Raw genomic sequence first — 23,039 nt, 5'->3', positions numbered from 1 at the left:
ACTAAAACATAGTGGCATTATGCTCATCTGGCACTACCTAACATCAGATACACACACAGGCATACGCACACACATACTCACACACACACACACACACACACAGTGTGCTGCAGCGCTCCCCAGCTTAACCTGTTGATTAATTATTGATCAGGGTGGCCAGGAGCTGTCTGAGGAGGCTGGAGAGAAGAGTTACGACTGCAGGTGGCATGAGCACGCCTGCCCTCCTCCATCGCTGACCGCACAGCTCAGCAGACCACACCAAACACAGGTCTGGCCCCAAATGCGGCCCCGATGCGGTTCTGAGCCTCTGTACCAGACCAGGAGCCAGCTACTCGGCTACAATATGGGAATGTCAGATTGCACCTAGATCAGTTACATAGGGCTGATTAAAACTGCATTACACCATGCAATAATAAACAGCATTTTGGGCAGAGTGCAGTGAAGCCAACTAAAGTAAATAAGTCTTTATTCATATAGCACATCTGTTTGTTTTTTGAGTGCAACCCAAAGTGAACTAAACTAAAAGCTAGAGGCCATTGTTCATAAATGCACATTAAAATGAAGTTGTGCTGCCACAGCTAACCAGACATACAGGAGACTACAGGAGAGTACTGCCTATATCCAGCTGCCAGAGGCCTTCTGCTGAACTCTGACCTCCTGGACGGTCACAGTGCTAATGCTACGTGGTGGAGGCTAACGAGCCTAGCTGAGGCAGGCTTCCTGTTGGCTCTGGTAGAAACCTGGCCTGCTGCGCTGTTTACCTTCGGGAGTTGGTTCAGCTAGAGGGCATGACGTGAAGTTTGGAAGTCCCATCTTGCTTCTTGTCCAAGAACAACACAATATTTCCCCAAGTGGAGCGACACTGAAAACATAGACCCTGTTCCTCAACATTATTTCAACGATTTGTGTTAACAAATCTCTTGGTTGATACTGATCAGAAATATCTAAGACTGGATTTAGTGTCCACTGTAAAAACAAGTCCTGGTTAATATCAACATGTGAGAGCTACGTATGTTATACAAAGTAAGCAACCAAATACAGACAGGACTCCGATCCATGGACATACATAAACTGTGTATCTCAATGTTGTACTGTATGTGTATGGTGTGTGTGTGTGGTGTGTGTGTGTGTGTGTGTGTGTGTGTGTGTGTGTGTGTGCCATTGGGGCGGGATCGGTGCTCTTGTTCTGTACTTGACTTGTCTGTAGTCTGACTAGCAACAGCAGGATGATAAATCCCATAATTACGCCTGTGTCAGCACAACTTAGCACAAGCTGTGCGAACGACACACTCACACACACACACACACACACAGAGGAGAGAGACTGGGGGGGAGAGAGAGAGAGAGAGAGAGAGAGAGAGAGAGAGAGAGAGAGAGAGAGAGATAGAATGAGGAATGGAGAAAGGAGCAGATTGAAGGGTTTGGGCATAATATGTTAAATTTACAAATTATTGCACTGTAAACATAGAGATGGAGAGAGGGAGAGAGAGAAAGACAAAGGCACTGTGGGACCCCACCCAGCACCATCACACACACACAGACACACACACACACACACAATGTGACATGAAACAATTGAGAGAGGTGTGAGTCTGGTGTGTGGTGATTTTTAGTGTCACTAGTTACATCATCACTCTGTTACACAGTCTCACTGAGGCATCCCTAACCCCTGCAAACCAACCATCCACTGGCAGCCCACACACAAGCGCACACACACGGAGACATGTACAACACGCTCACACACGTACGCACACACATGCACAGACACAGCACCTCCAAATGATAAACTCATAGCAATCCCTAGACCCTGCTTTAGCAGCCCGAGTTCTACTGATTCACAGTCCCTCGCTCATCTCTCTTTCTCTTCCTCCTCTTCACCTCCCTCAAACTCACTCCCTTTTCCATTCCCCCACACACACACACACACACACACACACACACATTCACTTTCTCTTGGTTTTTCTTCTCTTCCTCTACATCTCTCTCATTTCTCTCTACATCCCTCTTTCTATTTCAGTATCTCTCTCTTCCTCTCTGTGTATCTCTTTTGCTAGTTCTTTTCTCTCTCTCTCTCTCTCCCTCTTTCTCTATCTATCTATCTTCCTCAATCCCTCCTTTGAGAGTAGAGTGTGGGCGAAGAATGCTGAGATGGTTTGATGTGTGTGTGTACGTGTATGAGGAGAAAGTGTGTGTTCATGTGTGTGCCTTCGTGTAGTGTAAATTGTGAGAGTATGCATGGCTATGTCCCATGTTTCTCTGTGTGTGTGTGTGTCAATGGATTTAGAACTATGTGGGTGTCAGAATCTCCTTGTCGTTTATCATAAGGAATCCTCTGTGGTAATAAAGCTCAAGACACACACACACACACACACACACACACACACACACACACACACACAAACAAATTGCACATTACTGTCGCTACAATCTGGTGCACACAATCCAACAACTAAAATCTGGCATTTACACACACACACACACACACACACACACACACACACCCATACGCACGCGCACACGCACACGCAATCTGGAACAAGCAGTTACTACAATAACTCAGCTGCAGAACAGACTGCGCTATGGCAACCACAGATGGGGACGAGGGAAAAACACCCCAAATGCGAGGTCAGAGAGAGAGAGGGATAGATATAGAAATACAGAGAAAGAGAGAGCGAGAGGGATAGAGATAGAGAGAAAAAGAGAGAGAAATAGAGAGAAAAAGAGAGAGAACGAGATAAATAGAGAGAGAACACATTTCTACATTCTGAATATTGTACAATGTTCCTACCTTCACAATTTGGAGGAAAATACCTCACATAAATATCCCAAACAAACACACACACACACACACACACACACACACACACACACACACACACACCCGGTCCTCTCCGGCTCACTGGTGTAAAGTTAGGTGCAGCTCACCTCAGTAAGAGAGAGTCCCGCTGTCCAACTGGTAAAATCCTGCTGCATGGTAAACCTCTCAAGACACGCATCAGAGGCAGAGAGACGGAGTTCAGGAACACACGTACACACACTCTCACACACGGATGGAGACAGTGGAGGAGAGAGAGAGGCAGAGCAGCGAGGGGAGGAGAGGAGAGATGGATAGAGAGGTGCTGAAACGACAGAGTGAGGGGCTCTCTGCAATGCTGAAGGCAAGTGCCAGGTACTGGCGCATGCGCGATCGCACCTCCTCACTTGAACGCTCCCTCACACACACACACACACACACACACACACACACACACACACACACACACACACACACACACACACACAAACACACACACACTTGCTGTTCTCACAGAAGCGAGGCGGACAGACTCGCCCTCCTCCTCCTCTTTCCCTCTCTCTCTCTATCTATCTCTCTCTCCCTCCCTCTCTCTCTCTCTCTTTCAGTAAAAGCTATTCAGCACCCTCCCTCCATTCCTCTCTGCCCATCTCTCTCTCTTTCTCGGAACAGATTTAGTTCACCTCTCATTCCTCTCGCCGTGTTGTGTTCTGTACAACCCCCTCACTCTCCCACAGAAGTACCAGCTCTCCAACATGCCCTCCGACAGAAACAGAGAGGGGGAGGAGGGAGAGATACACTAGGTGGATAGAACATAGTGGGAGAGATAGATGGATAGAACATAGAGGCTGACTGATAGATAGATGTGCAATGGATGTCAACGTAATAGTAACAGGTTTGGATACAAGAACACCTCTAGACCTTATCTATTTAAAAGACACGTACACAGATACTCCAATCCAGAAACACTCTGCAAGACACACAGGTTCACCCATACACAGACATGCAGACATACATCACTCCATGGGGGTCAGCTTTGATCAACCGGCAGCACTCAACTTCTGAACACGTCTATTTACAGCACTGTAAGCCAAGCCTCACCGTCACGGACGCCAGCCACAAGCGTGGCATCTGCCCAGCCACCCTATTCAAGTGTCACTGCCAATGTAATCGCCTGCCACCCTCCAGCGCTCAGACTCTTCCCACAGCCAGGAAGCGAACTGGCAAGCAAGGGGAGGGGCAAAGCCTAAAACCACAACAGTCTCCTTCCACCAACTTTTGGCCCGAGACCAAATTCCCCAGTGACACATTATTGTGAACGATGGGAGATACTGTATATGAGAACATGAGAATGAAATGACGATAGCGGAACGTTGATCAGACTGAAGTGGTACAAGACTCGAGCGGTTCAAGGTCAGCCCAGGACGAGATCTTATCAAACACCTGTGAGATTACAAAAATATTGTGTAATCTTACAGGTGTGTTTGATAAGATCTCTGTTTATGTGGTTGCTTTAGGCAGCTTAGTAATGCAAAACATTCACAATAAATGAAGATGAAATATCCATGCCAGCATGCCATAAGCTATCTGCCATATGAACAGCACTAAAAAAGAATTACTGTCATTAGAAAATGTGTGATTTCAATGGTGGATGGATGTTATCACGCCCATACTCCAATTGGGCACCACAAACAGCTACAATCTAATCTAAGATAACAAAGTAATCTGACTCGCTTTACTTGAGTTCCGAGACAAAAGCAAGAAGCAAATGACTAGAGGAGCTTTTAAACTGTGTCTGTGTTAGCCTGTGACCTTTTCTGTGGTATTAATCAATCTCATTCAAATCAGGTTTGGCAGGTGACACCAGTCCTCCCCTCTTTCCAAGCAGCTACACCAGCGATGTATCTTTGGAGGTGAACAACTGCAAGGTTGAGGTGTAGTTTTAACTGTGCAGTTTGCATCTGGAGAAGATCACATTTATGCCAGAAAAGTCACGAAGCTTCTTACTTGTCAGCTTACAGACAAAAACTATTCATGTTCAAGGAGAGGTGAAGCCAAGGGTTGAAAACGCAAGATAACCGTAGCCGTCACTGCAGAGGGAGGTAGATCGTCTGACTTAAAGTGGCGTATGCAGCTGTGGGCCAGTGGTGCAGGTGGCTGATGTGTTCCATGAGGTGTGAGGGAGGAGGTTGTGGCATGTTAAATATATCACTGACTCTAATTTTGATGAACAGACAAGCCAGGAGGACCGATCAAGAGTCCTGTAGTTTTAAGTTAAGGGTGCTTATTTGAAGCCATTCTTTTTAAAGACGTTTAAAAACCTTAAACCCTTGAAGCTCATGGGGTGTGCAAGGAGTGTTCCAATTTGATACTTGTGCAGACTCACTTAAGTAGGTGTAAGTATGCATCCAAAGTCAGTCTGAAGGTAAATTATAAACCTGCCATCTATTCTGGTTAAAGAAAGTATATTTAAAAGTTGACTAAAATGAACCGTGTTTTTATATGGGCAGGTGTGCCATCAGTAGACATCCCTCATCTTGTTGCACACGGAAGATGGATAAAAGCCATTCACTGACTGTATCGGCCAGCAATAAAAAAAAATGAGTCACCTTGCAGTTTGAGCCAATCTCCTCATCCATAACTACACACTGGTGACCTACATAATATGCACATAGGCCGTAAAGTGCAGCCAAAACCCTCACATTCCTTAGCATCATTGGCTCAAGTGAGCCATCACTCAACATGTGGTGAAAGTAGGACATTTAAAACTGTCTCAAAATGTAAGAATGCAAAGGTCTGAGATACCTGTGGCAACAAGTGATTTAGAAAATGGGTGCTTTGTTTAGAGCATAAAGTATTAAAATAAATAATAGGTATGTACTCTTATCTTATGTACTTTAGTAGCTGAAGCATGTTCACATTTGCAGTGAGGAGCTGGATTTGGTTTGACCAGAGTGAAAGGTGACGTGGAAAAACTCTGCCAACTCTGCATCAGAACTGGCCCCAACATAGAGCAGGTTTGGCAGATGGAACATAGATCTGTCTGGCAGCTAGAATGGGCACAGCTCTGCGCTGACACGGACCAGGACCTGGTCCATTCCAGCGACCACGTCGGCCAGGCAAAGTGACAGTTGCTAGGCTTGCGGGTCATCTGTTTTGGTGTAAACTCCTCCAGTATTCCGAGGCCTGTGCAACGGGCAGCTAGCGATGGACGGCCTGGAAGAGCTACTGGACAAATGAGTCACTTCCTTCCTTGGCTGAATGCTGAGTGGAGCAGAGTGGATCCAGGATGGAGGTTCCACGTCACCGTCCTCAGGCCTCACAAGCACTTTCACTTCCTCTCACACTCATCAGCACTCATCGCCAATCAGACACATCCACAGAAGGTGACCGTGCCCTGGACACCCTTTTCCATCATAAAGATTAATGTAGTACCATTAGGTTATTACGACCTGATAGCTGGTTTATAAGACACCTACAAGAAGCATACCTGCAAATTTTTGTGCTCACAAGCAAATACTTTCCCTCTCTCTAATTAAAGCTAAGTTGGATTGGTCTTAAAGGTTTCTCCCCTTGAACATACATAATGGGGCATCAGGATAAATGAGCTGGGGAATAAGAACAAAATCAACATTGAATGGTTAGGCGGATGGTTATGAAAGGGGTACCACTGCAGATGCAAAAGGCTCTCCACCAGATGACACTGGAGGCAGGAGGTGCAGCAAACACACCCCTCCAGACAAAGCAGCAGTATAATTTATCTTTAGGGTATCAGAGAGTGTTTCTATTCCCGTTCATAACAACAAACTAACGTCAGGAACTCAAGGACAAACCCTTCTCTAGGATGCATTAGCCTTAAGGGGGTTCCGTCTCTTGAATATCTATTAAAGAGAGCGAGAGGCAGCAGCAGCAAGCAACTAAGATGGTGGTAGGTAGGGGGCAGAAATAAGTCAGTGATGGAGCCGTTTGAGTTGTTTAATTGGGGTTAACAAGTGTGGTTTAGGGGAATGTGATTTGTCCTTGATGGGCGGAGGTCCCGCTGTGGTCTTCCCCTTTTGTCCTTGAACTCCTGGGACTGAAAACAAAGCATGTCTTATTAGGGAATGTCACTCGGGAATATAATCCGTTCCTGACTTCAAGGAGGGTGTATCCATATCCCATAATCCTGACAGTGTCACCCGTTATTCTGTTTGACTGTGCCTCTGATCACACGGAGAAGGGGATGCACACACAGTCACCAGGGAGATTGGGGCACAGAGGAGGAGGGAGGTGCACTGGAGATGAAGAAAGAGAAGGGGGGTGGTGGGGGTTTGACGTTTTCCAGCTGAGCACCGCAGCGTGTTCTTGCTTTTGATCCTCTCCTCTCATTCTCTCCCTCTTCCCTCATCTCTCTCTATCCATTTTTATTTCCCTCCTCCATCTCTCTCTCTCTCTGGAAGAGCTCCAGGGATGCTTTCTATAGCCAAAGGGGGGCTGAAGATTGAATGAGGGCGCAGAGCGAGTGGAGTTTGAGAGAAGGGGAGAAGAGCAGGAGGAGGAGGAGGAGAAGAGGAGGGGGAGATGGGGAGGGGTGGATGTAGCTCTCCGTCCTCCAGATTAACAGAGCCCATCTGGCATCGAGTCCTGCGCTGTGTCCGGCATCAGGCCAACGGCCATCAGCGGGACAAGGGCAAGGAGATGGAGCATGGAGGGAGCAAGACATGAGGGAAGATGGTGTGGGGAGAGATGAGAGGAGAGGACAGATAGAGAGGAAAGGAGGTGGAGAAAGGGCAGCAGAGAGGTAAAAGAAAACTGTAAAGAGCAGAGAGAAATAGAGATGGAGAGAACAAAGAAAAAAAGTAGAAAGGAGTGAAAGAGAAACGAAGAGAAGAGAAGCCACAAAAAAATGACTGAGGGATTTTATAGTCCCATGTTCATAAAAGCCTGAATATTAGCATATATATAATATAGCCTGTATATCAGCCTACAGGCTTTATAATGAGACTGTGGGGGCACGCAAGCTCCACAGCACCCACAATACTGGTATCCATGGAACAGGGGAATTAGAACAGGTAGGGAGAACAGGAAATAAATGGGAAAAAAGGATGAGGACAGCAGATAGATAGATAAAGAGAGAGAGAGAGAGAGAGAGAGAGAGAGGACAAAGAGACAAAAATATAGGGGGAGCAAGTGAAAGAACAAGAGAAAGGAGAGCATAAAGAAAGACACAGGGAGGGAAGAGAAGAAAGGGACAGGAAGATGAATGGAAAGAAGATAGGGAGTGAAAAACTGAACTGGGATGGAGAGGAGTAATGAAGGGAGAGAGGATGGGCTGAGATGAAGAGAAGAAATTACAAGAGAGAGAGGGGAGAGACAGAGAGAGAGAGAGAGAGAGAGAGAGAGAGAGAGAGAGAGAGATGATCAGTAGAAGGCAGAGAACAGGGAAGACAAGAAAGGGAAAAGAACAGAGAGAGAGGAAAGAGAGATAAGATAAGAGATGGGGAGGAAGTGAAATGTACACTCACTGTCAAACAAGATAAAGTGATGGTAGGCCTGAGAGAGACCTTTCAATAGCCATTAATTATCACATTTTCACATATTCATTTATTTTAAATAAATGTTGAAGTCAAACTTATTAGCCTAGTGGACCTCCAATATCCGTCTCATGAACAGGTGCGATATGGTGTTCAGAAAGAGCATATTAATTCTTCAATGGAGCCTATTCTGTGTCTGCAGACTCAAATGCATTTCCATTTACTCCATGCATAATCTGCTGAACAGGTATACAAAGCTTTGCTGATTTAATTTTCCTTTCACATTGCTGTGCACCCACTCAATAAAACACAAACTATTCAATTTGTCCATAAAATGCCCACATAAGCATACATGAAGCTGACTCTGCACAAATCACTGAAAATGATGCAAACCCAAAAGCATAATTTAAACCTAATCCCCTGTTTTCTGGATACACACAACTCCGTTACGTAATCTGTGGCAGGGGGCCTGATTGGTCCTGCTTGCCTGCTCCCTTGCACCACTATGCCACTTTCTTTATTACTTAAGTCAAACAGAACTACCCAAGCCTTTTATTGGCCTGACTTTGCACTAGTATTTTATTGACTGTCTATGCACAATTTCAACCAAATTTTGCTGCTCTTATTTTTTCATTATTATATGTGCCCTCTTATTTACTTATTTACTTACTTTTTTTGTTTACTTGAATGTTATGTTTGTCTGTGGACTTAAATTGGTAAAATATGTCTTGTCTTCACCGTGGGATAGTGAGAAACGTAATTTCGATCTCTTTGTATGTCTGGAACATGTGAAGAAATTGACAATAAAGCTGACTTTGAGTTTGACTTTGACTTTTAAAACATGATTGGATTGGGACAGCACAGCTGAATCAGTCAAAGCCAGCAATCGTGAGTCTGGCCTACATCCACTCACACTAGCAAGAGCCGTAGTCACTCTATACCCTCCATCCTCTGTCCACACACATCCTGGCTTGCCTCACCAAGCGTACAGCTACAGTGGAAGACCATTAGCCTGCCCCGGCCCCGTAATGTGGGTTACGGCATTCAGGCACCAGTGCAGTGCCACCTGGGCTAAATATGCTAAATATTCACATTACAATGTATTCAGTGCCCTACAAAACACACACACACACACACACACACACACACACACACACACACACTGCACACACACACACACTGCCCACACACACACACTGCCCACACACACACACTGCCCACACACACACAAACACACACACACACACACAAACACACACACACACAGGGCCAAAACTGCAGAGATATTTCTGCACAAATCAGTCTCCAGCTGAAGAAGTCTGCTGAAAGCTACGCAGCTGGGGATGCTAGAGATGGATGAAAGACTTGAGACGGGAGGCCCCTCAGGGATGCGAACAGAGTAGGCCCTCCTCCACCACTACCTGTCAGAACACTGGAGTCTCATAACAAGCTATCCAAATAATTACTCAACTTCTTTTGACTAATTAAATTCACAACTGCAAATGAGCCTGGGCAGGATGTGTGCACAGTGTTCCTGTGAGTACAGGAACTGTTGAGCGTTGCTCTGAAACAACACACTGGGCTTGATCGACTTGTGTTATGACATGCCATGAATGTTTACGGCAGTCTCTGTAGGCAGAGGTGAGATTTTTTTCCACTGTTTTTGCTTTGTCTGCTTGCTTTGCGATACAAAGCACATTGGCACAGTGCATCCGGCGATCCTCGCAACCTGTTTTCATTCCGCTCACGAAGGCTGAGAGGGTCTACAGGCTAACCATCAAATCGCACCAACGACATATGCTTTCCACCACGGGGCACGATCCTTCATGTGCGCCCAGGAAGTCACTGGCTGCCCGGGTTTAATTTACCACTAACATGTGCGATGAGCTCTGCATTTGCATCACTCCTTCCGCTCCTGTCATGTCCCCCAGCAAGGCAACCACACTCGATAGCAAATGTCAGAAATCTACCCTAGTACTGATTCCAGCCAAATGTTGGTCCAGGTTCAGCTAAGCTTTGCCTTTTCATAATGGTACGGCCGATATGGGTACTTAAAACAGGTATAAAAGATCCTTAATATACATTTCTCAACCGTCTCTACAGGTATTTAAACACATTCCTGTTTCTTGTGACATCATCAAAGTGAGACACCATTCCAGTGTGGCACAGGAAGAGGACATGAAGTTGTTGGGCTTGTGGCCAACCCAGCTGGCGGTGGGGTGAGTTTTGTGCTTTTGTGCCTTATCAAATCTCTAGGCCCACAGGGAGACGGGAAGGAGAGAAGGGCCCATCTTGGTGCCAGGCCTGGGCAGGGAGTCAACCGCGGCTGGCACTCGTGATAAAAGTCAACCCTGGAGGGGAACTCGGCCCAGATGAGGGCCGGATGAGGTCCAGGTGAACATTCAGTCAGCCCGTCTCTGTCACACAGTCGGCACAGCTGCCAGCAGACCGTGAAATTTATCATTAAATCTTCTGTCGCTCGATTTCTTTCCTTCAACCCCTCCTGCCCCGCCGCTGTCAGCCTCACATACAGTAGCCCGCTCAACGCACAAAAAAACCCTGGAGAGATCTGACTTCCTTCAGACAAGGAAAAAAAAAAAACGGTACCATCTCAGCACATGAAGTGCATTATCCCTTATCTTAATTTTAAATTTTCTGGAGTTTGGAGTGTTTGGAAAGTGTTATCAAGTGTGTGAGAGAGGGCTTTTTCCTCCCTTACAGTTCACTCCCCGGTAAAGTGGAGAAGATGAGGAGCAGTCAAAAAGGTCAAGCATTTGGGTGTCAAAATAAATCAAGAGCCCGCAGCCTCTCAGAGAGCAGGCAGCCATAATTATTTAGTGAAATCCAAAAGGCGTGTGTGTGTGTGTGTGTATCTGTCTGTGTGGGGCTGTATGCAGGGGTGGGGGTGGGTTCCAGGAAACGTGAGGCTGAATAGCTTGTTTGTCTGCTGAGTCACACTTTTACCCATGCAGCTCCTGTTCGTTTCCAGGAAAACTGAGACAGTGTCAGTGTCAGTGGTAAACTGGTAAACAGCGTGGCTAAACTCACACTAAACACACTCTCTCACTCACACACACACACACACACACACACACACACACACACACACACACACACACACACACACACACACACACACACACACACACACACACACACACACACACACACACCTAAAGCGCTTCCTCCAGAGAGGTGGGGGGGAAACATAAACACACACATCCCTAGCATACACGCCTGCAATACCATACAGGTCCCAACAGAAGTAAAAAATGGGTTAGTCCCCAAATTGCAGGTGATTATGGAAGGTTGTTGGCACCAGATCAGGGCCAAAGGAAGCCCAGTCTCAGCTTCCATATTGGATCTTGATGGCCCAGGCTGCCATGACAACAGCTGAGTTAAGCCAGCGGGGCGTGGGCCTGCTGTTGCTGCTCACTTCCTGTCTTACAGGTCCAGTCAAGAGTGTTTAGGAAGTGAATGAGCGTCACGCCCGTTTGGGAAAGAAGAGGACGAGGAGGAGGAGGACGGCTTGGTCCAATGTCAACAGTTAGGGGTGGGTGTGACCAGTCACAAAGGAGCTGTTGGTACAGCGGAGATGCATACACATAACACTGACAGCACTGTGGGGGGAGAGAGAGAGAGAGAGAGAGAGAGAGAGAGAGAGAGAGAGAGAGAGAGAGAGAGGGGAGAGAGAGAGAGAGAGAGAGCGACAGGAGGAAAAAAGAAATACTGAAGACATAAGTAGGGGACAGAGAGAGAGAGAGAGAAAGGTATAACTGGCAGAAAAAAGATGGAGGACAAACACAGATATGGTAAAAGAGAGAGGAGCTAGAGAAAAGAGAAAAGAGGAGTATAAGGAGGAGTGTGGACAAGTTTCCATGTCTACTGAAGAGGAGTATGGACAAGTTACCATGTCTACTGAAGAGGAGTATGGACAAGTTTCCATGTCTACTGAAGAGGAGTATGGACAAGTTTCCATGTCAACTGAAGAGGAGAGAATGTGGGAAAGAGTGAAACAGAGGGAGAGATACTGACAAGGAAAGAAATATGGCGCCTGAGTGTGTAAAGCTGTCATGGGCTTCCTCATCAAAATATCTCCTTCAGGGGTAGCAAATCCCTGGAAGAGGCTAAGAGCCGAAACCATGCACATTAGTCTGTCTGTCTGTCTGTCTGTCTGTCTGTCTGTCTGTCTCTCTGTCTCTCTCTCTCTCTCTCTCTCTCTCTCTCTCTCTCTCTCTCTCTCTCTCTCTCTCACACACACACACACACACACACACACATCCACACTCATACACATATTTAGACAGAAACAGCACTGTCTTCACTTGCACATTAGGGGTCTTTCATACTGATCTAGCAGACACACACAGACACAGGCTCATTGGCAGTGACAGCGGGACTCACCACTATTCCGGTTCTTGCGGTTGGACTTGCCGCCGCTAAGCAGCATTTTTAAGCTGTTCCTGAACATGACTGCACCAGTCTGTACAGGGCTATGAAGAAATCTGCAGAGAGGGAGAGAGAGGGAGGGAGAGGGAGGGAGAGAGAGGGAGAGAGGGAGAGAGAGAGGGGGGGGGGGGCATAATCCAGGGTTAGTCACCAGCATAAATCCCAGAACCAAGATTCCAAATGAACATTTTATCTGAGGGCCAGACAGCCCCTTCCCCATCAATCACACGCTTAGCACTTCCTCATTCCCCACCCCAGGACGGCCAGGCTGCCCCCGCGCACCCTCAACACTCACTGGCCTTGAGAGCACAGACAGAGTAGCCAACCCCGGCATGCGTCCGGACCTGATACGGCCCACATGTGGCAGAACTCTACTCTCCCGGAGCTGACCTCATCAAAAAATGACTCTAGTCCTACAAATCTATGCAGAATCAAGGCCAGATCTAGTCCATCTGTATTGGATTGAGTCAGTCAGTGCTGTGCAGTGGTTTTAATCAGCCAAATGAGGCCTGGGTTGTTGTGGCTGTCTGGAGCGAATAGCTCTGCAGTGATGACGTGCACACAGTGCCCAAAAGTGTCGCCTCAGAAAGAGGAGTGTTGGAATCCTCTCAGGGCTAGCGTGGCTTAGAGGAGCCCTCGTCTTCATTAGAGCAGCAAAGTCGTTGGAAATTCAGCTCATCTCGCTGCACTGGCTCTTTCGTTTTCAGAGCGACAGCGGCGGCGGCTGCTGCTTCTGCTGAGGTGCGTCCACACTTTCAAGGTTCAAAGGACTTCTCTAATGTCTAATGACGTGTGTGTGTGTGTGTGTGTGTGTGTGTGTGTAAAAATATATAAACGAAAATACCATGTACAGTATAAATAAAATGTGTGAGTATGAATATGGAGTGCATTACTGTAGATGTTTTAGTCTGTGTGAACGCCTGTATGAGTGTGTGCAGGTGTGGACATAATAACTTTCCATCCATGTGATAAAACCATTCTTTGTCATTTTATTCTTAGGAGACCTCTTAACTCTCTCTCTCTCTCTCTCTCTCTCTGTGTGTGTGTGTGTGTGTGTGTATGTGTGTGTGTGTGTGTGTCCGCGCGCGTGTGTGTGTGAATGAGTGAATGAGTTGGAAAGAGGGAGAGAGAGAAAGAAAGAAAGAAAGAGAGAGAGAGGGTGAGAGAGAGAGAGAGAGAGAGAGAGAGAGAGTGTGAGTGCTTCAGACTCCTGACTAATGTTTGCATGGCAAAGAACCTCTGTGTGCAACTGCTTCAGAGACATCTGAAAGACGTTTGAGCACACGTTGGCACTTAGTACACACTGTGCAAACATACATTTAGCAGAGAAAGCTAAGCGAGGTCATGTTCTCTACCTCTCAGCCCCATCACGCCAATATGATGATTAAACTACAGAGACAGCAACTGGCAACTGGTGGAGAAAATGAGGAGAAAACATCCTCTTTTCTCCTGAGCAAACAAAACCATTGTCCAAGGCTGTCTGGTGTTCAACACTGTGCCATTGTCAAGCAATGCACCCTGGGTAATCTACTCCTGTTTTGTGTGTGTGTGCGTACATGTATGTGTGTGTGTGTGTGTGTGTGTGTGTGTGTGTGTGTGTGTGTGTGTGTGTGTGTGTGTGTGTGTGTGTACGTTGTGTGCATGTCTAGTGTCTGTCTGTCAGGATTCACTTTTCCAACAATGCCACAGCTGTCGCCATGGATGGGAATTTTGCGAATGAGTCTTAAGGCTTTTCTGCCTTGCGAGCGTTTCAAAGGCCCTGTAATTACTGCCAGAATGTCATCATACCGAACAAAAAGAGATGGAGGGAGGAAGAGAACGAGTGAGAGACTTAGAGAAAGAGAGAGTTGTGTGAATACAAACAGGTCCTTCTTGTTCCTTCACACGGATCTCTGACAGTCTATTTGTTTACCTCTTAGTCCAAACCACCTTTTGCTCAGCCCAATAAAGTGAGGTCATCTTGACTTATACAGAACGCTGACAAAAAGGAGGCAAAAAAAATTTTTTTTCACAAATCAGTGTGTCTGGCAACTACTCTTGTTGTCCATGTCAAATCAAATCAGGCATAACTGTATGACAGAGTGTTGGAGTGAGCGGTTTGGATGTGTTGCGTGCTATTGTGTTGAGTTGTGTGTGTGTGGTGGGGGTTGTGTGTGTGTGTGTGTGTGTGTGTGTGTGTGTGTGTGTGTAGTAACATATGTTCCCTGTTAGGAGAGGCATGACTCAGCGAGACACAGAGGCCTGTGGCTTCTCCTGCCTGTGGCCTCCAACGCCAAACAGCATCAACAAAAGGAGAGCGAGGTTAGAGAGACCGAGAGTGTGGAGGGAGGGAGAGAGAGAATAAAAAGAGAGCAAACTACAGGTGGTGGGGTGTGTGGAGAAACCTAGTCCGTGGGAGCCTCGTCTCTCTCTCCCTCTCCCCTCTCGCTCGCACTCTCTCATCCCTGTTTTCCTCTCAGTTCAGTTGTCAGCCACTGTGGCCAAAATCTTTTTTTTTCCTTCAAATTCATTTCTGTTCTCTGTCCATCTTTGTCTTTTTTCCCTGTCTTCTTTCTTTCTTCCCTCCCTCCTTCCCTCTCTCTGTCCTCCAGTGGCCTTGCTTTGACTTCTATTGGCTTCTTCCTGGAAGGCCCCCCCCCCTTTAAAAACACAAACCCAAAACCCAGGACCCCCCCAACCATAAGTCCCCCTTCCTGCAGCAGTGTGACGTGGCAGTGCAGTGGGGGTCCAAGGGTTAGAAACAGGGACAGGGGCTCAAATCTTCAACCAACAACACCCCCAGCTCTCTCTCTCTCTCTTTTTTCCATCACTCTCTCGCTCTTCATCTCTAACTCTTTCTGACCATTTCTGGCTCTCTTGGTCCTCATCCCTCCATCTTTCTCTCCATCCTTCCACCTCTCCTGTAAGCCTCCTCTGTGTCTGTTCATCACCCCCACCCACCAGATTCTCTCCCCCTCCTTCCTACAGTACAACCTGTCTCGCTTCTCTTTGAAAAGGAAGAAAGCACACACAAAAACATATTGCTGGTAAGCCACACTCACCAAGGCTGTTCCAATCCACCTCAACAAAGAGCCCCACAGAGCCAACAAGGCCTGGTGGTGTCTACATCAGACAGTATTGTCGTCAGTCTTTTCATGAGACACGGTTTCCCCTCAAACTCAAACACAATGCTGCATTTCATAAAGTCTAGTAAGAACACAAGCTTCTCTGATAGAGAACCAGCATGAGACTATACACTGTGCTAAACACCCATATGGTTTTCCTTTCAGTCAATCCTGCACAATTGTTCTTGTCTCAGAGTACAAAGTAGAGAGCCGGTCAACTCTGCACCAAATCAGCATCAGACCCAGGCAGACTGGTTCCAATCAGAACCAATCAGACCCAGATAGACCGGTCCCAATCACAACCCACCAGACCCAGATTGACCGGTTCCATTTTCATCTGCTAATTGGGTAACTTGGTTTAGCGACTGGTTGCTTTAACCTGTTTCTGAGCTCATGCTGCCGCCCCCCCTTCTGTTCCTCATCTCCACAGCTTCCCACTGCGCTGGGGTCTTATCGTTGGCAGAGGCATTAGTGATAAAACCCTGAGCGTGAGCGCGAGCGTGCCCAGTCTAGTCTGTGGATCTAATCAGGCGCTAGGTGCCTTTAAAAAGTTGTGCTAGGCTGCAAGGGCGCAAATGCAAACCAGATGCATCAGCAGGGGGTAGTGTGTGTGTGCGCGCGTGTGTGTGTGTGCGCGTGTGTGTGTGTGTGCGTGTGTGTCTATGGAGGGATGAGAGGCTGGGAGCGTATAGCACAGGGTTTCTATTTCTCAGAGAGGGAAATCAAACACTCGTTCCAATCATAATAAATCAGGTAATAAACATCACTACATAAAAGGACGAGAGTGGAAAAGTAGACAAAAGCACACATGGACAAACACACAGACCCACAGGCACACACACACACCACTGCCAGTATTGACCATCACTGTTGTCTGCCAGTGGCACCCATGGTTCTTGCTTATTCAATTTAATCCAATTCCATTTCAAAAGGACACTAACCACTAACATATGCATGCATACACACATACTCTCAGACAGAACATGCACGCACGCACGTTCACCCTCACACACACAATCACAAAATGATTCCTCCTACTCCTTAGACTTATGGTCACAAAACACCTGCTCACTATCACTCCTCCTCTCTCTCATCGTCTTTCTCCCCATCTTACACAAGCACCCAAATGCACGAACACACACACACACACACACACAGAACATGATTTTACACAACTGGCAGGACAGACAGGCAGAGTGTGTGACAGTGCGGCGAAGGGCTGGTGTGAACTGCCGGGTAATTAGTAGTCAGAGAGCGTGACAGAGGAGTGGAGCGGGGTGTCTGACCTTACACGCCAACTAACAGCGCTAACGCTAACACGTCAGCAGAAAACACGCCGCCAGATCAGTGCCTGTCAGAGAGGGCTCGTGTCCCCAGCACTATACGAACCAGACAAGGGGGGCAGGAAGAAGAGAGAGGCAGAACGGCCGCAGAATGTGGAATGAGCCGTGAGGGCACAGAAAGAGACAGGAGGAGAGAAAGAGTGGAGGAGGAGAAAAACAGAAAAGAAGAGAAGGAACGAGAGAATGACTGAATGGGAAAGAGAGAAAGAGTTGGAGGGTAGGGGTGGGAGAGGGGGGTGGGTAGGGGATGAGGAGACCTTAGCCCAGGGCTATTACGACTCTGGCAGGAAGTGAGGACACTTTGTGAAGATTCAGACTTGCTAAGGGCTAATTAGCACACTTAGCCACTAGCCTGAACTCCTGCTGCAGCTCCAGGGAAGGGAAGATGCTAATGCTAGTCCCTTAGCGCCTCATCTGCAGGTCTGCCTGCCCCAGACTGCCATTTTAATGAGGCCTAGATGGGCGGACGCTAATAAAAATGGACTGGGCAGCAAAAACAGGAGGAGATGCTAGGTTAGATGATGGGTAGCATTGCTAAACAGCAGAGGGTAGGCCACTGTTGAGTTCTGTCAGAAAACAGTCACAAAAAACACACTTTTGGACAGTAAGAGGAGATAAGGTCTGGACCTCAAAAGATCACACACACACACACACACACACACACACACACACACACACACACACACACACACACACACACACACACACACAAATAAACAAACACATACATACACAAAAAAGAGAGGAACTGATGCAATAACCATGGTTGACTTTGATTCAAATGCTTAGAAACATGCACAAATGCGTTTGCAAACATCATTATTCTACACAGCCCACTGTGTGAGTTGTGCCAGGGAAAGGTCATTGGCTCCCATGCTTGTGGATGAGCAATCACCTACAGTACCGCATATGCCTGAAAAAAATACTGTGAAGCTCTAAAACACACTGATTTCCAATTTATTAGTCGAGTTGCTATGGCAATGACAGTTAGAGGATTCTTTCTCTAGACTATGACACTGAACCAGTGACTCATCAAATTTCTACTTAGAAAATGGCAGCTTGTGGTTCCAGTCAGTTTTATAAATCAAACTTTACACAAAGCTCTCAACGCCACAGCAGGACTACTGTGATACAGACAAAAAAACAACAGAAAATGCATCCTAATATGCTCTTTTAATGATTTATTTTTCAATCTTTATGTTTCCTGTCCATCCTATGACGATCTCCCTTCTATGTGTACCTATCTGTCTGTCTGTCTTTCATCTCTGCAATCTTTACATGAAAAAGTGATGGCAATTTAAAACATTATGGCCGGGCAATCCGAAAACTGTCAGTTGGTATTCCACACATATTTAAATAACACTCCTAACCACGACCTTGGTCTAACCTGGACCCTCAACCCAACCATAAAACTAAGCTTAATTGTGTTTTTCATTCCCAACAGTGTCAGCAGGAGGCTTATTGATTGCTTATGGTAAGCCATCCGAACAAAAAGGGTATGAAAAGGTGTTTCATCACCTCTCCAGAAAGACAGCTTTTTCTGTCAGGGAAAAAAAGGTTAAGAATTAACACTTTTCTGCAACTGACAGTGCAGAGTGACAGACAGGTATTAAATCACTTGGCAACACAGCAGTGCCAACAGATTATTCGCTAGATGTCTGAACTATTTATTGACAATAGTCAAGCCTTAACATGCAGCTCTGGACAACAGGTTTAGTCACTGATTCATTTTTTTTTAATTATTTGCTATCTGATCAGTTACCACATTTTACCCAATTCACTGCTGTCTAGGGTTGGGTATCGTTTGGGTTTTATCCGATACCGGTGCTAAATCAATACTTTTAAAATGGTGCCGGTGCCGAAACGGTGCCTGAACCGGTACTTTGTTTGAAATCCACGTTGTTATTCGATGCAGTTACTACCGTTTGTGTCGGCACCGGTGCCATATTAGAACTGTGTTTCGGTGCCCAACCCTACTGCTGTCTATAGAGAATATGTCAAGCTACTGGTCTAAATTTAAGCACGGGTGAACCTGGTGTAGGAGTGTATGATATCCCACCTCCAGATATCCCACTCATCTTTAGGCTTCAAAGGGCCACAGCAAAACTCATCTGTGTCCGTGATAATGTGACTGTCTTCCGCACTTTGAACCACACTTCAAAAAGCCTTTCTGCCTGATCAGGGACTATCTGCTATAGAGCATGTGCAGTGGGCCTTATAGCTACTTCTCTTTCTTTCTCTCCCTTTCCTTCTCTCCCTCTCCCTCTCTCCCTTCCTCCCCTTCAAGACGCCTCTGTGTGGATCGGAGCCTGAAAGGGCTCTCTGTAAGATCATTTAACCTCCATCTGAAAGGGACTACTGCAAAGGCGGATGGGGGAGTCGGAGGGAGAGAGGAAGTGTGTGTGTGTGTGTGTGTGTGTGTGTGTGTGTGTGTGTGTGTGTAAGTAAATGGATTATATGTGTGGCTCTGTAGTGGTGTTTGTTTATCTGTGCATACTGTATGTTTGTGTATTCGTACATGTGTGAATATAAGTGCACTGCACATGTGAGGGTGGGAATTTGAGTGTTATGATAAAAGTAAAAGTGATATGAGTTTATTTATGCATAGTGTGAATATGAGCGCAAAAGTGCTTATGGGTTTGTTTGTTTGTGTGTGTGTGTGTGTGTGTGTGTGTGTGTGTGTGTGTGTGTGTGTGTGTGTGTGTGTGTGTGTGTGTGTGTGTTTAGTGGTGAGGGGTGGCTGGGGGGCATCCGTGAAGAGAGCTCCTTGTGCTACACTAGAGAGGCTCAAATTCATCTGGCTCCCCTTGATGACTGAGGTGTGTGTGTGCGTGTGTGTGTGTGTGTGTGTGTGTGTGTGTGTGTGTGTGAGAGAGATGTAGGACAGAGAACAAGGGTGGCGGTGTCCAAACAATGGACAGAAGGCCTCATGGCTGAACGGGACGGAACTGAGCATTCCAGCATTAACCCTTTCACTCCTAGAGGCTCTGGCTACCAAAGCAGGAGGAAGAAGAGAAGGTTGAGGTGGAGAGAGAGAACCCCCTCAAGTGCTAAGGAGCTGTGGGGAGTCGCGCTGACCGGGCGAGTGCAGCCTCTCCTACTAATCTGAGCAGACAGGGGAGGAGATATCCGTATTGTTATGCTTTGGGATCTGCAGTGAGGCAGCCGACGCAGCACTAAGAAGAAGAAAGGGGGGATGAAAGTACAGTGAAATGAGAAAGAGGGAGGGGAGAGGAGGACACAGACTCTCAACATTTTGGCAGGCTTCTCAGGGAAACGAGTTCATTGAGGGGTCACAGTTAAACCCCCCCCCCCACACACACCCCAAGCCGCCTCCTCTCTCTCTCTCTCTCTCTCTCTCTTACTCACTCTCTTTTATCCTCTCTTTCCCCAGTTCTCTATCATTCTCCTCTCTTTTCCTGCACTCTCAGTAGTCACTTGTGAGGCTGAACGGGTCTGATCTGCGTGTAGATGACTTACAGACGGGCATTAGTCATTCTGACAGATCAGCATTTGGCATCTTCCAGCTGATGGAGGTCTTAACAGCACAACTAAACACAACACAACTGCGGTGGGATCAGCATCTGGTTACACACATACACACACACACACATCTGGCTGCTCGAGAAAGCGTGCACACACACACACACACACACACACACACACACACACACACACACACACACACACACAACAAACACACAAACACACCCACACACATCTGCATAGGCTTTCAGCCACAACTATTCGGCTGAATCACAACTTTTGTCTAGTTTAAAATCTCCCAAGATGAATTACAATAGGATTTTACTCTGCAATGCAATCACTAAGGCAAAGGGAACAGGGCGAGCGTGAGAGAAAGAGAGAGACAGACAATCACACAGACAGTCAAGTCACTGCAGATTTATGGACTTAAAAAAAGCAGAGACTAGCCTGTGAACCCTAATGAAAATCAAGTTTCTTACAAAAAACATGGTGCATCTGTGTGTGTGTGTGTGTGTGTGTGTGTGTGTGTGTGTGTGTTTTAATATTTTCACCTGGGATGCACCAGGAGAGTGCACCAGACTATGCATGGATGACAGCTGTCATGTCTGATATGTCTCTGTTATCCCGACAACCAACCCTGCAGGAGCAACAAGGTGTGTGTGGTGTGTGTGTGCGTGTGTAACAAGGTGTGTGTGTGTGTGTGTGTGTGTGTGTGTGTGTGTGTGTGTATATTGGGTTATGCTTGAATGAAAATGCCTCTGTGTCTCCTAGGTTCCTTGACAACAGCACATCCTCCAGATGTAAACTTCTTATGAAACACACACACACACACACACACACACACAAGACAACTACTCCACAGAGCACTGCCTGGCGCTCCGGAGGGATCTTAAAAATATGAGCCAAGTGAGGACCAAATACAGTACTGTATGTCCCAGAACCAGTGTCATCAGTCTGGGCCACATCCACAGCGCCGATGATCAAAACAGGTGCAGGATCAAGGCTGAGTGCAGAACACAGGCCAAGTGACCAAGCATTCCATGTACTACACAAGAAGTCTGATCTCTAGGGCTAATGTTCTGCTCTTAACATCTGGCATAGTATCCTACACACTGCAACAAAGAACACTATTGTTAGGTACACACATATTGTTTTAGGGTTTTATCCTACTTATTTCATCAACCGATAGAATTCATGATCACTAATGGCCTCAGCTTTTATCCAAAGCAATTAAATTAAAGTGAGAGAGAATGGTCCAGCATGCTTAGAAACAGTACAGCAACTTAGAAAGACACAGAACTCGCCAGAAGTGATGCAGGACCATGATTCGATCTAGCGACTAGGCCCAAGTGCAGGACAAACACCAGACAGCTTAAGAGGGACCTGAAATTCACCATGTGCAATAAAAAGATCAGGAGATGACGGGGGGACAGGGGAAGTCTGGAAGGTGCTCTCCGATGACCACAGTCACACCACCACCCAGACTGTTTGTTCCAGTTCAGCAGTCAGGAGGGGTGGGCCATGGAATGAACAACTGATGAGCTGCACACCAGCAAATATTAACAAGTCAACATTCAGAACACTAAAGTCCCATCATTTGGCGACGGCAACATGACATTAGCTGACAGTGATGCCTAATGCAGCCCAAATACACTTCCTGCTATTTCAGACCATCAGCTGTATCAGTGTCATCGTCAATCACACATAAAATTGTGACTACATGCTAATCAGCCAGCAACTGTCTAGCCTAACCTAACAATGGAGCTTCAGTGCATATTTGTGTGTGTGTGTGTGTGTGTGTTTGGTGGTGGGGGTGGCTGTGTGTGTGTAGGCACAGAGAGGACTAATAATCACGCTGTAGGAAAGAAACGTGGGGCCTGTATTATGAGTTCCTGGAACCTCAAGCAATTCGTGTTCTGCTGAAAACATAGTGACTCACAATACTAAAGAGTGCAGTGTGTGTGAGTGTGTGTCTGTGTTTGTATACATGTGAGTCTGTGTGAGTGTGTGTGTGTTTGTGTGTGCGTGTGCGTGTTTATTTGTGAATGTGCGTGTCCTTATACACTAAGGAATTATCACATACTTATGAGTATGAGTATGAGTATGAGTATGTGTGTGTGTGTGTGTGTGTGTGTGTGTGTGTGTGTGTGTGTGTGTGTGTGTGTGTGTGTGTGTGTGTGTGTGTGTGTGTGTGTGTGTATTTGTGTAGGTGTGTGTGCGCGCAAATGGATGCATGAGTGCATGTGTGCGTGTGTGTGTGTGTGTGTGTGTGTGTGTGTGTGTGTGTGTGTGTGTGTGTGTGTGTGTGTGTACAGTATGTGTGTGTGTAAGCGGAGAGGGGGTGGATAGC

The 23,039-nt window shown here is 46.7% G+C and overlaps 1 protein-coding gene across 1 annotated transcript in view; it reads right to left on the bottom strand.

Moving 5' to 3' along the window:
- tanc2a (tetratricopeptide repeat, ankyrin repeat and coiled-coil containing 2a) overlaps nt 1-23,039 on the bottom strand; it is a 153,810-nt gene that overhangs the window by 77,143 nt on the left and 53,628 nt on the right. The window contains 1 exon segment of the mRNA XM_048246409.1: nt 12,712-12,812. Coding sequence (XP_048102366.1) covers nt 12,712-12,778 — 67 coding nt within the window. The 5' untranslated portion in view covers nt 12,779-12,812.

This window comes from Alosa alosa, chromosome 6, assembly GCF_017589495.1.
Source record: "Alosa alosa isolate M-15738 ecotype Scorff River chromosome 6, AALO_Geno_1.1, whole genome shotgun sequence".
Classification (NCBI taxonomy): domain Eukaryota; kingdom Metazoa; phylum Chordata; class Actinopteri; order Clupeiformes; family Clupeidae; genus Alosa; species Alosa alosa.
This window is presented reverse-complemented; position numbering and strand designations above follow the sequence as displayed.